The sequence below is a fragment of the Arachis ipaensis genome, chromosome B09, assembly GCF_000816755.2.
Source record: "Arachis ipaensis cultivar K30076 chromosome B09, Araip1.1, whole genome shotgun sequence".
Taxonomy (NCBI): Eukaryota; Viridiplantae; Streptophyta; class Magnoliopsida; order Fabales; family Fabaceae; genus Arachis; species Arachis ipaensis.
This window is the reverse complement of record NC_029793.2, coordinates 773,782-788,299: the sequence shown is the minus strand read 5'-3', so window position 1 is coordinate 788,299 and position 14,518 is coordinate 773,782. Positions and strand designations below refer to the sequence as shown.

The window sequence follows — 14,518 nt, the reverse complement described above, 5'->3', positions numbered from 1 at the left end:
ATATTTGGATTATATTTATTTTACTTTGGAGACAATATTTATTATTACAAAGACTTTAATGTTTGTGAATATAAAAATTATTTTTTTATGCCTTTAGAAATTATAATAGTTAAAAGTAAAAAAAAAAAAAAAGAGGAGATTTAGTGGGCTTAGCCCGCCAACCCGCCAGCCCGCCGTTAGGCAGGGCGGGGTGGGATTTTAGGACCGCCTCACTAGGCGGGGCGGGGCGGGCCAACCCGCCAAAAGCGGGCTTCTGGCGAGACGGGGCGGGCTTCCCCGCTTGCCACCCCTAAACAAGGCCCACTTACCTATCTTTGGTTAAATATGTGTGTATATTTTGTTTTTTTGTCAGTGGATTGGACAACCTCAATCTTAGGTACCCTAATAGATTGGACAATCTCCAATTCTAGATACACAACACACCCACATACTTCTCACACATTTTTTACATTTTTCCCTCAAATGCATTCTCTAGCGTTTAAACTCTAAACTTTAGTGGTGGAAAAAAGGTGAAATACCACCTGAAATTTTTAAGTTGATTATATATTGAGAAAAATAATTTAAAATAAAAAGAGTGAAACGAACACGTATCTTTTTAATTATGTATTATGAAAACGTAAAAACTCTTCACACTACTTTAATTTATTATTGTATTAATTTGTACCCAAATATCCTTTTATTATTAATTTAGAGGGGAAAAAAAATCATCTTATATTATTTCTTAAAAATTACTTTCTATAATTTTTAAAGGTGTTTGATTTTTTTTTAAATTCTGATAAAGGAAATGAGCATACCACTTTTTTTTTATTAAGCTAATAATAATAATAAAATTTCAAATACACACATACACACAAAAATAATTGAATTTAATTACTAAATTATTAATTACTAAACAGGTCAAATGATCGTAATTTTTTTCCTAATTAAACCTAGTTAATAGAATGAAAACAACGTCATTATATCAAAGCTTACATATATAATTAGTATTAAGATCCAAAATTTAGAGGCTGATAATAATAATGATGGTGGAGCTGAATTATCAACATTTGTACCACCACCAGAAGCTCCGATGCTCCCGGACTGTCTTCCGCTGCCCCTTCCTCCGCCGCCCTCTCCCTCTCCCTCTCCCCCTCCTCCCTCTCCTCCTCCCTCTCCCCCTCTATCTGGTTTGAACACTTTTCTATTCAAACTTCTTGTGCCTTCATCATCTATGCTTCCATTTAGTTTCCCTATCATATCTGAAGTAATAACTATTCATTATTAAAAAAATAAGAAGTGTTCTACAACTGCAATGGTCAAAATAAACATGACCTTATACATGTTTGTATCTATACTCTAACAAATCATGAACTTACAATGAGCAATGTATAGAAATATCAACATGCCAATTTCTAAGTTGATTTTGACCATTTTAGTCTATTTATGGAAAAGTCTAGGACCAGCAACTTTATTAAAATTTGGCTAACATGTAACCAGCAAAAAAAAAGGGAGTCATTTCTAGCCTGAAGGGTATTTACAAATTTTATTAATTAATAATATTAATATTATTGATATTATTATTAATATTAATAAACAGTTACTAACCGTTTAGTATCATTTGGTTGAACGGACACAACCTTTTAAGGATTGTGTATGTTCAAAATACTGTGCTTATTGGCTAAAGGGACACTACTGTTTAAGGATTATGTATGTTCAAAACATTATGTCTATTGGCTAAAGGGATACAACTCTTTAAAATTTGTGTATGTTCAAAACATTGTATCCATTGGCAATAGAAAAGACACAACCATTTGTATACGTAACTAATCATAATTGCTACATGCAATATGTATAAATAAGTCCTTATCCACTATTTCAGATTAGCAGTACTAAGTGTATAATTTACTTAACCATTAAGAGATTTTCTTTGTTCAAGAGAGTTGAGAATTTCTTACTATTGCTAATTAAGAAATTCTTAGGTTTCATTGTATCTTGGGAGAGTATTGTCATCAACCCTATAACAACTAAGTATGGGGACAAATATCTCTCTAAAGAAAGCGATATAATCGTGCCTTGAAATCACTACACAAATATAAGATTTTGTCATCTTACCATCTTCATATACCCAACATAGCCATTTGATGAAATCTCACATCATTAAAATCATCATTAACGGCTACTTGATGGCTACAAATTATAAAAGTTGCTGGCTTTTTAGCACTCCTCTTTAAATAATAATAATAATACTAATTAAAAAAAATGCTAAAGAAATTTGCATACCAAGTTGTTGTGCTTGTAGCCCATTGGTATAAGTTAGGGGTGTGTTCCTGGAAGCAGATGAGATTGAAATAATGATGAATAGGAATGTTAATATTGATAATGGAAGAAATAACGTGACATTCATATCTTTTGTGGTTTGAATTTGATAGATGAGAAATAGAAGCAGAAATTATTGGTTTTTGTGAACGTAGTAGAGGAAACATAGAGAAAGTGAAAGTAATGAATTATATTCTTGATCAGGTATATACCAATGCTTTTATATTATATCACGTAACAAACCTCAGCAAACTTATCAGCTTCTAACCGTCTTCCGATATTTGCTAACTAAGAAACTATACTATCCATAGCTTTCTCATAAGTTGGAAATTATTATCCTCCTTATATCAACCCTGTTTCCTAAAACCTCAAGTTTTGTTTATTATCCTTCTACTTCTACACAAGCGTTTAGCATAAAGTAAGCACCTTAATCAAAACATAATTAATGATTTTAGTATACAATGTGTATAATAGAAATAAAATAAAAAAATTAAATTATAATTAATAACTAGATTTTTGATTAATTTTAAATTTAAAAAAATTAGGATTAGCAATTAAACGTTGGTGAAAACTCAGATGAAATCGACTTCACGTAAAGTTGATACTTGAGAGGTGATTTGATGATTTAATTGATTTGACTAAATTTTCATCTAAATGAGGATCAACTTCACGTAAAGTCGACTTCACCTGAGTTTCATTAAATATGTACGGTTACTCAACATCTCATCAAAATTTCACACCTATTGGTGTCTGACGTTAACGCTGCAGCAATCCCCAGCCGACCGCTGTGTGGTTCTGGCCGACCAAAACCGCACGTGGTCTCTCCGTTGGCGTATCGGATCTCTCGGCAGGTCCTTCTTTTCTTCTCCGTCGCCGCGGCCACTTCTGGTTACCGTGCAACTAGCAACCATTCAACACTGCACCCAGTGGCGGATCTACGGGGGGGCCTAAGGTGGCCATGGTCTCCCCAAAATTTAAAAAAAAATAGTAAATAGTAATAATTAATAATATTATATTTATTTTTATATATAATATTAAAAAAATATAAGTTACAAAATTTTATAAATTAAAATAATTAAAAACTGCACTATGTATTAGATATTTGAATTATTGTTGCTCTTGTTAACAAATAGCCCATTCTAATAATTAATAAAAATGGTTCTATTATACTAGCCCAAACCCATACTATTAATTAAAGTAACACTAGTACATTTTTCAAATATTTGTTTCAAACCATCAGAGACATCAGCGCCACTTTTCTCTCTCTTTTAGTAGTTTTCAAACTTTTGGTCTTCTACTCTTCTCATTCTAATTTTCTTTCCATACCAAAACAAGACATATGAAGAAAAACCATTGAAGAGAAGTGAACAACAAAATATTAACCATTGAATGCACAACAAAGATTCAAAGAGGTATATTTCAATTTTTTTAAGTTAATAACAATGTCAAGTATTATTTATATTATTTATTTAAAATAATTAATTTATTTTTTTTTATAATGGACAGTGTTCAAAGATTGAAGTGAGGACAAAACTCAATAGAATTATTTTTGGGTGAGACTTGGAACAAAAAAATAATCAGGTAAATCAATAACTTTATTTTTTATTATTATATATTTGTGTTTCTAAAATTATTTGTTATTGCTCAATAGATTTAATATTTTTTTAAAGAAAATAATATATATGCAATTATTTTTGTTTTTTTTTTGTTAGATAGTTCAAGTTAAGTTAAAAATGTCAAAGATGAAAATAATTCACTCATTTTTCAAGAGAAAAGAGAGAATATACGATGAACAAAATTCAGCTTCAGATTCTTTGAGTAATGTTCAAAATATTATTGAACAACCTGTGACACAACTTGTTGAGCAAGATTAAAAAATATCAAAATCTTAAAGTATGTAGTCGAACATTAACTTTTATATAATATAATTACTTTTTTGATATATATGCTACAAATCATATTTTGTTAATTTTTTATTATATTTTATATTTAATTGGCCCCCTCTTATGAAATTTCTGGTTCCGCCACTGGCTGCACCCCTGGATCTTGGCAGCCGCGCTCAGATTCAACTCACACCCAATGACCTTCGTGAACGTTCCGTTACCGTCAGAAAGTAACAAACTTTGTCGTTGACTTTCAGAAGGTCTTTTTTCCACACCTTCATCACAAATGCGTCGCACGCGATTCACACCTTTCACCTTCAGCTTCGCTGACTATTGAACGTGTTTCTGCAAGCAGGTTGGTGTGAAGGTTCTCGGGACGGCAAAAATGATGGCTTTTTTGCCCTTCGTTAGGTCGGAGATAATGGTGATTTGAACTTCGCCGGCGTCATCTAGGTAGGAGAAGGTCACTTTCGAAAAATTTGAGATAAATTTAAACTCAACAAACAATCATTCAGATATTTATTAAAATAAACATTCAACTACCTAATGAAATAAACATCTAGCATTTGTTAATTATATATACTTAAACTAACCATCGTCGTAAGAATTACAATAACCATCTGCCAACCTATTGAACTGAACATCCATCAATGGGCGCATGAGGGGAAAGCATGGGTGGAGAAGACATGGGTGCAGCTGTGGGCTGTGGGGTTAAAATTTAAAATTTAAAATTTGAATTTAAAATTTAATAGTTATTTTATCGTATATTTTGGGAAATTTGGTAGTAGGTACAAAATAGTTATAATTTAAAAATAAGAGTAAAAATTTTTTGTTATTAGAATTTAGAAGGTTTTTTTATTTTTTAATCTACCGTGAGCCAATAAATCAACCTATTGTATACATTGTCAAGATTTTTCATTATCTTCCTAGCAAAATTCTTTAAATATTTTACTATTAGTTAAACTTAAGTGATTGTAAGAAATTATTTTTTGTTGTAAGAAATTTTATTCATAAAAAACATTAGATTAAAATCTAAGAAAAGAAATAAATATTTTTTATATTGAACTTCATACATTATAGGAACAAATTTCAATTACAATAAATCTTAAACATAGAAATAAAAATGAGTCTAACTCTCTTTAGTTACATGATATATACAGAAAGTGTTACAACAACGTGAAATATCTTTTTCTTTTCTTTCACTAAATTTGTGCATTTTCCCAACCTGAAAATTTGTTTCCATGAAAACAGCACTTCCGACCTCTCGTGATGTATCTTCTTTCGAGTTTAAATGTGTGGTCAATAACGAAAATAAATTTTACCAAAGCACAATATTTCATCAATATCCGTTTACTAATTATAACATTGTTATCGTATAAATTAATGAAACCTCTGTAAAATTCAATTAGATCACACATTATACACAAGTCACAAAATGCTAAAACATAAATTATACCCTAATCTAACTTAGGACCAGCTTCTTGAGATGTACCACATTCCTGGATAAATACATTAAAAAAAAACATTTCAGCAGCCTGTTACATTAACTCCAATGCAAATAATCAATAAAAAAAAAAGCCTAACCACATGTCTAAATACAATACTTAATCAAACTTATGAAATAGTTGATGCCAATTATCAATATATATATACAACCTATGTAATGGTTTACGTGCATTACTAATCCGCAAGATGTAAACCCCGTTAAATTAGTAAATAATTAGTCAATAAATTAAATTTTAAAAAAGAAAATTAAAAATGTGAATATTATATTAAAATATGATAGATCTCTTTAAAACGAAAATTTTGACACAAATTTCAAAGCATTTGACAAAAAATTAGACCGAACGAGCCGAATCAGACCCAAACCGAATCTGTGGGCTCAACCAACCCATCACTTAAAATGAGTCAAAGCTCATCTTCCTCCCCATTTCAGCAAGAACTAAGAAGCACGCTGAAGCACAAGGAGGGGAAGACAAGGGTTTCAAACCCTTGTTTCAATTTCATCTGAGTTCTGATCGCCGCACCGTTCGCGGCTACGCATTTAGCGCGTCGAGCTCTAAATTTCATAGGTAAGTCACACCACTCATCTCAGCCTCTTAGTCTCTTGAAATTTCGAAATTTTAGGAGTTTGGTTATTGAAATTCAATGTCTTAATGTTTAGACTCAAATTAATTCGAGAAATTTGTGGGCCTTTACTCAATCAAGACATATATAAGGTGAGGACCCTCAAAATTCTACAAATTCTAGTTTATATGAGTTTGGGTATTGAATTTGGATGTGATATATGTGAATTAGGCTTGTATATGTGTATGTTGAAGTTGATTGAGTACTTTAGAGGCTTGGTGGAGTTTAGGAAGCCTTGCCTTGGAGATTTTGAGCTTTGAGGGTTTTTTTGGTGCCTTGGTGGCGTCTCGGGTTATACGCAAAAATCGGTCAAAGTATAGTTTAGGTTTCGCATATTTAATATGTAATGTTCTGTGAAAATTTAGGCTAGGTGACCATAGGATATGTTGGAATGTATGTGTATGTTTAATGCCTAGTAACCTTGATAAGAATCATGTTCTGGTTTTGGTGTGTGTGGGATGAATGATAAGTGGTGAAATGATAGTGATATGTGTAAACATGTATATTGAATAAGAACATGTTGAATTTATTGAGTTAAGATATGGTAGGCTCGGAAGGATCATTGTGGTAACAGTAAGGTTATGTTGTAACAGCTAAGACCACCCGCTAGCACGATATTGTCCGCTTTGGCACACAAGGCCTCACGGTTTTGCCTTTGACGATAGGGATGCTAGCCGAAACCCCCCATACTCACTCGTCAAAACGCGTCATGCTAGGAAGAGGTATCCACACCCTTATAAGGCATGCTTCGTTCCCCTTCCCAACCAATGTGGGACCTTACAGTCCACCCCCCCTAAGGGAGCCCAGCACCCTCGCTGGCACATCGATCCGGGCTCCGCCTCTGATACCATCTGTAACAGCCCAGACCACCCGCTAGCACGATTTTATCCTTTTTGGCACACAAGGCCTCACGGTTTTGCCTTTGACAATAGGGATGCTAGCCGAAGCCCTCCCACACTCACTCGTCAAAACGCGTCATACTAGGGAGATGTATCCACATCCTTTTAAGGCATGCTTCGTTCTCCTCCCCAACCGATGTGGGACCTTACATATGTTATGTTGGTTTTGGGGTATGGTATATTATGTATATATATGTAAATATTCTCCGGCCAGTCTTAGCTTCGCAGGCTGAGTTAGGAGCTTGATATTCTGTACTTTTGATCTTCTATCCCCACTTTCTACTTAGTTACACCTATGATCTCTAGGTTTCTTAGCACACAAGTAATCTCGTTTTTTGAGTGTTGCGCTTTTTATTTTGCGATTTTGTTTTACCTGTTTTTCAAGACTCATAGTTTATTATATTCTTTTTGCTATTATATGTATGTATTTTATTTTAGAAGTCGTAGCGTCTCGCCACTTCTGTTTTACATTCTAGATGTAAAGCTCTGTGTGGTAGGCAGGGGCGAAGCTAGACAATATTTATCGGGGGCCAATATTCTTTTTAGCTTTTTATTTTAACAAAAAAGTTAAAAATAACTCTATATATAATTTTAATTAAAAATAACAACTAAAACTTAAAATTTACTTTTTATAAGATAACTGAACATATTTTATATTAAAATAATTAAACACAAATATCTCAAAACTAATTTCAAATATTGTAAATATAAGTTGTTACATACTTGTTTTTAGAATCTTCAAATACTATTCAATTCTTTTTTAGACGTTTCCTGCAAAATTATTAAAAAATGTATTATACTTCAACCTTCATGTAAATAATTTAAATCACAACCATAACTTATGCAATAAAAAAATTAGTAACAATATTATTAGAGGTTGGTGTTGATGTAACAACGTTAGAAACATTTTCACTCTTCTAGTTAGTCTTTTTGAAAAAAGTATCTATTGTTTTCATCTTGCTCATGATTCAACTAAATTCCTACAATTAAGAATTTACATAGATAATAAGATAAACATTATGCAACTTAACTAAATTCAATTTATTTTATTTTTTGCAAATCAATAATATCACTGTCACAAACAATTAATAATGAGAAAAAAATTAAAAATAATACAAGGATAACATTATAATTACATGATTCAAAAACCTAAATTATTATTATAATATTATAAACTAGATAAATAAATAAATAAATAAATATATAAATTATTCATAAAAACAAATAAAATAAATAACTTACAAAAAAAGAAGAATGAAAGATGATAATGGAAGACCAAAGACTACTTGCTATTTTTTAAGTTGTAATGATAATAAAAATATGGAGTGATGTTTTATTTTCTAATTGAAAGAAGAGGAAAGAATGGAAAAAGTGATTTGTTGACTTTTTGTTTTTAGATTCTTCACTTTTAATATGGATTGGGGCTTTTTTTAACCAAATTTATGACCCACTATTTATAGCCCAAATAACACACTACTTTCTAAATCATTTTTTGAATGAAATTATGGATAGCATATATTTTTCAAAGGGAAAGGCCTACTTTTTATTTAGGGGGCCACTCTTTAATTTTTTTATTATTCTTGTAAGCAAAAATTTTTTTTGGAGGGGGGCACTGCCTCCCCTACTACCTAAGAAGCTTCGCCCCTGGTGGTAGGGTGTTACACGAGACCCCTGTTGCGATTTCTATAATAATATAAAAAAATATATTTACGTATGTGATCTTCAAAAATTGTAATTCGGTAAATTTAATTTTCAATTAATTTATTTTGATCATATAAATTTTAAAGGTGTTTGAATTATTTTTTTTTTAAATTCTGATCAAGGAAATAAATATACCACTTTTTTTTACTAAGCTAATAATGATAATAAAATTTTAAATACAAACATACACACAAAAATAATTAAAATTAATTACAAAATTATTCATTAAAATATTAAATATTTTATCTTTAATATAAACTCTACTAAAAATGAATAAATAAACAAAAAATAAAAAATGAAATGATCATAACACGTTCTTTCTGTGTGTCTCTAGCGTTGTCGAGAACTCTCTGGTTTAGTCCCAAAGAAAATCTCTGTAATTTTCTTCACTCTTCCCTTCTTCCCTTCTTATTCTCTTCTCCTCCTTCGTTCCCATGCATCCATCATTCACACAACGCAATCGCTAATTTAACTCTATTCCCAAACACACGCATAGCTCTCTCTTTTCTTTCTCATTCATATTCATCAATTTTCTTCAACACAACAACAATGGCTTCTTCAAAGGCAGCATCAGAAGGAAAAGCCATTGGCATCGACCTCGGCACCACCTACAGCTGCGTCGGAGTGTGGCAAAACGACCGCGTTGAGATCATTGCCAACGACCAAGGAAACAGAACAACGCCTTCTTACGTTGCCTTCACTGACACGGAACGTCTCATCGGTGATGCAGCCAAGAACCAAGTCGCCATGAACCCTCACAACACTGTCTTCGATGCCAAGCGTCTCATCGGTCGCAAGTTCTCCGATCCTTCCGTACAGGCCGACATGAAGCACTGGCCGTTTAAGGTTGTTCCTGGCCCCGCCGACAAGCCTATGATCGTCGTCAACTACAAAGGCGAAGAAAAGCACTTTGCAGCTGAAGAGATTTCTTCAATGGTGTTAACGAAGATGAAGGAAGTTGCGGAAGCTTTTCTTGGTCACACTATCAAGAACGCTGTGGTCACTGTCCCTGCTTACTTCAATGATTCTCAGAGACAAGCCACCAAAGACGCCGGCGCCATTGCCGGTCTCAATGTTTTGAGGATCATCAATGAACCTACAGCTGCAGCCATTGCTTACGGTTTGGACAAGAAGGCTTCGAGATCCGGCGAGAAGAACGTTCTGATCTTCGATCTCGGTGGTGGAACCTTTGATGTATCGCTTCTTACTATTGAGGAAGGAATCTTTGAGGTGAAGGCCACCGCCGGAGACACTCATTTGGGCGGCGAAGACTTCGATAATAGGCTTGTGAATCATTTTGCGGCAGAGTTCAAGAGGAAGCACAAGAAGGATATTAGTACGAATGCGAGAGCTCTTAGGAGGTTGAGAACTGCTTGTGAGAGAGCCAAAAGGACTCTCTCTTCCACTGCTCAAACCACCATTGAGATCGATTCGCTCTTTGAAGGTAATGCATGCATTCGATTTCATGTGAAGTTGATAGTTGAGAACTGTTAGATGAAAATTTAGTCGGATCAGTTATTAACTTTGACTGCATTTGAGTTTTTATCGGTAAAAATTTATATGCAGTTATCTTTATTTAAAGCTGATATTTAAGAGTCGTTAAATATCAAACTGACTTTTAACTATTAACTTTATTTGAATGTATTGAGTACTTAAAATTTGTAGCGGTATAATTGACAGGTATCGATTTTTATTCAACCATCACAAGAGCGAGGTTCGAGGAATTGAACATGGATTTGTTCAGGAAATGCATGGAGCCAGTGGAGAAGTGTTTAAGGGACTCAAAGATCGATAAGAGCCAAGTTCATGATGTGGTTCTTGTTGGAGGCTCAACAAGGATTCCAAAAGTGCAGCAACTGTTACAAGATTTCTTCAACGGCAAGGAACTCTGCAAGAGCATCAACCCTGACGAAGCTGTAGCTTATGGCGCTGCGGTTCAGGCCGCCATATTAAGCGGCGAAGGCAACGAGAAGGTTCAAGATCTGCTGCTCTTAGACGTCACTCCTCTCAGCCTTGGACTCGAAACCGCCGGCGGAGTCATGACGGTTTTGATTCCAAGAAACACAACGATTCCTACCAAAAAGGAACAGATCTTTTCTACTTACTCCGATAATCAACCAGGAGTGCTAATTCAAGTCTATGAAGGGGAGAGGGCGAGGACCAAAGATAACAATCTTTTAGGGAAATTCGAGCTGACCGGAATCCCACCGGCGCCGAGAGGAGTTCCTCAGATCAATGTTTGCTTTGATATTGATGCGAACGGAATCTTGAACGTGTCGGCAGAGGATAAGACGGCCGGTGTGAAGAACAAGATCACGATTACTAATGACAAAGGGAGGTTGAGCAAGGAAGAGATTGAGAAGATGGTTCAAGAGGCAGAGAAGTATAAGGCAGAGGATGAGGAAGTGAAGAAGAAAGTGGAGGCTAAGAACAATTTGGAGAATTTTGCTTATAACATGAGGAACACTGTGAAGGATGAGAAGTTTGCTAGTAAGTTGGATCCTTCTGATAAGGAGAAGATTGAGAAGGCTGTTGATGATGCTATTGAATGGGTTGAAGGGAATCAGTTGGCTGAGGTGGATGAATTTGAAGATAAGTTGAAGGAGTTGGAAGGTTTGTGTAATCCAATAATTTCCAAGATGTACCAAGGTGGTGGTGGTGCTGGTGATGTGCCTATGGGAGGTGGTGCAGATGGTGCATCTTATGGAAATGCTTCATCTGGTGGCAATAATGGTGCTGGTCCTAAGATTGAAGAAGTTGATTAAGGCAGATGGAAATGCAATTTATGTTTCATTTGAGTAGTAATATCATAGGTTGTGTGGCTTTAGAAAGGGAAAATGTTGTGCACAAGAATAATAATAATAATATAATGTTGTGAGATGTAAAATATCCTTTTATGTTATAGAGATAAAATAATTTTGAAATTACTGCTAGTATTTAGTCTTTCTTTTTGCCATCTGATTATTGTGTTTGTGCCTGATCGGAAATACTACTTGAATCAGTTTTTTTTGTACTAAAATTTCCCATGCTAATGCAAATTGTTCCATTGCTACATACAATGAATTGGGATTTTATTTTGAGATTAGAACTATGATTTTGCCTCTTGCTCTCTACAAGCCATGGAGAATGTCATGCTAGATAAAATGCTTTATTATTGTTATTGTTTTCTATTGCTAAAGAGAAGTGTAGATATCTTAGATTGAAAACAGAGCAAGTTTAAACAGAGCAAGTTTATGGTAAAGGAGAAAAGAAGCTTCATTTTGTTGAGGAACATATATATACCTTTAACCTTTGGAGATTTTGTGCTTTTGTTATTGGCTTTAAATTGATTTTCTTTCATGTCTCTGTTCTGTTTTCTGCTGAAAACATTAGCAATATTGACTTGTACAGTGACATACCTATGGCTCAATATATCATCAATATGAATGTTTCACTTCCTGCAAGTTACATATTTTGGATAGTAGCCACATGTTTGTTCAACCCCATGTGGAGCAAATGATAAGATGTCAAATTGCCAAGTTTAGAGAAGACAATACCTATGTCAAGCCCAATTGATTCCAAAATGGCTTCTATGTCATCATCAAATCATGTTATACCTGCATTGAACTACAATGAACGTGTTTGCACTTTGTTTTTTAAAGGCCTTTTCTTATAAAATAGAAGACAACTCTTATAGCATCAAAGTGTAGATAAAATACCACCAACTCCTTTTTTCCTTCATGGTGTTTTCTATGATCTATTCTTTCTCTACTTCTGTTGATAGGTCTCAACTTCTCATAAGGGACCAAGCATTCAATTTTTTCTATTCACTTCAATGGTGTTTTATTATCTCTCAAACTTCATCCTGTTGAAATTCTTTATTTTCAAAGAACTTACGAGATTTCTAGTTCTTCATATTGTCCACACTATGACAAACCATAAATTGATCTAATATTTTTTCCCGCATTTTATTTCATCTTGATCACACCATTTTAGTTGTATATTAAGTGGTCAAAGATAACAAAAATCTTGCATACAATCACATATTCCCATCTAGATTATGCTTCTCAACCATGCACATAATAATATCATAATAATTTTATTGTCTTAAACTTACTTAAATTTAAAAAAAAAAATATTTCCAGAGTGCAATATCACCTGAATCCATTTATCCTTCTAAAAGGTTCATACTTTCAGTGCCAATTAAAAAAGAAAGTTAATTGAAGACTATACTTAGCTACTCCACCCAATAATAATCAATTATCCCCCAAAAAAATCCTAATCCTAATCCTAATCCTAACCCTAACTTTTCTTTCTTGTTTCTTTCACTTGTACTCAAAATTCGGCAACGGTGGGGCATCAAAACTCTCCAGAATCGTCGTTTTGCTTCCGTCGCCACTAGACGACGGCTCCTTCTTCTCCCCTCCACCCAAGAATCCACCAAACCAAGAAGTTTTAGCCTCCGATTCCGAGGCCATTGGCGGAGAAGGCTGAGAACCGTGCTTACCCGGAAATCCGACGCCTGAAGGGTAATCGGTCGGCATAGGCTCCTCCGCCTGCGGTGCATAGATGACCTTGTTGACCATGATCCCAGCTCCTTCAAAAAGCGCCAGCAAAATACCACCGAACAAGGCGGAGCGCATGGCGGCAGCCGGTCCCTGACGCATGGCGAGAAATCCTCCGGCAGCGAATCCAGACATGATTGAGTTCCATGGATCCTCCTTCTGACGAACATACACCAAGGTGCAGTCGAAGGTGGAGAAGAGTCCACCCCAAACCGCAAAGCCTCCGCCCAGTCTCGGCGCGTTGAGACGCATTGCCTGTGACGCGCCGACGAGGCGTGAACCCTTGGGAGAGTTGAAGAAACCTTTGATGAAGTGAAAGCCGGAGCCTCCAACGGCTCCCATGCCAAAAGCGCCGCCTATGTCGTCCAGGATGCGATCAGGGCAGGGCTCGCGTAATGTCTCCGGGGTTCCCATGGCAATCAATTGGATGGTTCCCTCTCTCTAAAGAAAAGAAAGAAGAAAAAGAATATAAATAGAACAATGTAGGGTTTAGACTGCCTGAAACATAAAAACCTTGCCAAAGCTTTCAAAATTCAAATATCAATTTTTTTTAAACATAAAAAAAATTATAAATAAATTATAAATATATTTATCCTTTGTCCTATTATGATTTACACTTTTGTATGTATAAATATTGTAGATATAATTAATTTATCTATAACTATACTTTTAGATTTAAAATGAAATGTATAATAGTCACAAAAAAAATGAAATGTATAATATAAAGTACAACATCATATGACGATTATTTTTTTAATGAGGTTAATAAAATATTAAGTTGTTGATAATTTTTTGTTAGTCTTTTGATATAAAATTCAATGCAAAATTGACATGCTACTAATACAGTTATATATGTTCTTGTTTTTTTTAAGTTTTTTTTGTTATGATTCAAGAATATTATAGATTTTAAACTGTTCTATTTGCATCGTACGTTGAATAAATATAAAATAACATATTCAATACACTTATTAGATAACGACGCTGATAATATTATACTAAAGTTAAAAATTTATGGTTATAAATACTATTTTTGATTTATTATATTAAATTAAAATATTTTAACATTAGT

The 14,518-nt window shown here is 34.0% G+C and overlaps 2 protein-coding genes and 1 long non-coding RNA gene across 3 annotated transcripts; 2 read left to right on the top strand and 1 right to left on the bottom strand.

The window, feature by feature from the left end:
- LOC110266647 lies at positions 3,225-3,833 on the top strand. Its single transcript, XR_002354110.1, has 2 exons — positions 3,225-3,707; positions 3,802-3,833. It is a non-coding gene; the product is annotated as an uncharacterized LOC110266647 (long non-coding RNA).
- On the top strand, positions 9,267-11,912 carry LOC107618252 (heat shock 70 kDa protein). Its single transcript, XM_016320263.2, has 2 exons — positions 9,267-10,349; positions 10,586-11,912. The coding sequence occupies exons 1-2, from the start codon at positions 9,455-9,457 to the stop codon at positions 11,668-11,670; spliced, it is 1,980 nt and encodes a 659-aa protein (XP_016175749.1). The 5' UTR covers positions 9,267-9,454; the 3' UTR covers positions 11,671-11,912.
- Positions 13,007-13,936, bottom strand: LOC107617730 (mitochondrial import inner membrane translocase subunit TIM17-2-like). Its single transcript, XM_016319577.2, has one exon. It carries the CDS (start codon positions 13,861-13,863, stop codon positions 13,210-13,212), a length of 654 nt encoding a protein of 217 aa, XP_016175063.1. The 5' UTR covers positions 13,864-13,936; the 3' UTR covers positions 13,007-13,209.

Coding starts and splice junctions, on each gene's coding strand:
- LOC107618252 (XM_016320263.2), top strand. CDS start 9,455: ATGGCTTCTTCAAAGGCAGCATCAGAAGGAAAAGCCATTGGCATCGAC. Junction 10,350..10,585: donor GATCGATTCGCTCTTTGAAG/GTAATGCATGCA, acceptor TATAATTGACAG/GTATCGATTTTTATTCAACC.
- LOC107617730 (XM_016319577.2), bottom strand. CDS start 13,863: ATGGGAACCCCGGAGACATTACGCGAGCCCTGCCCTGATCGCATCCTG.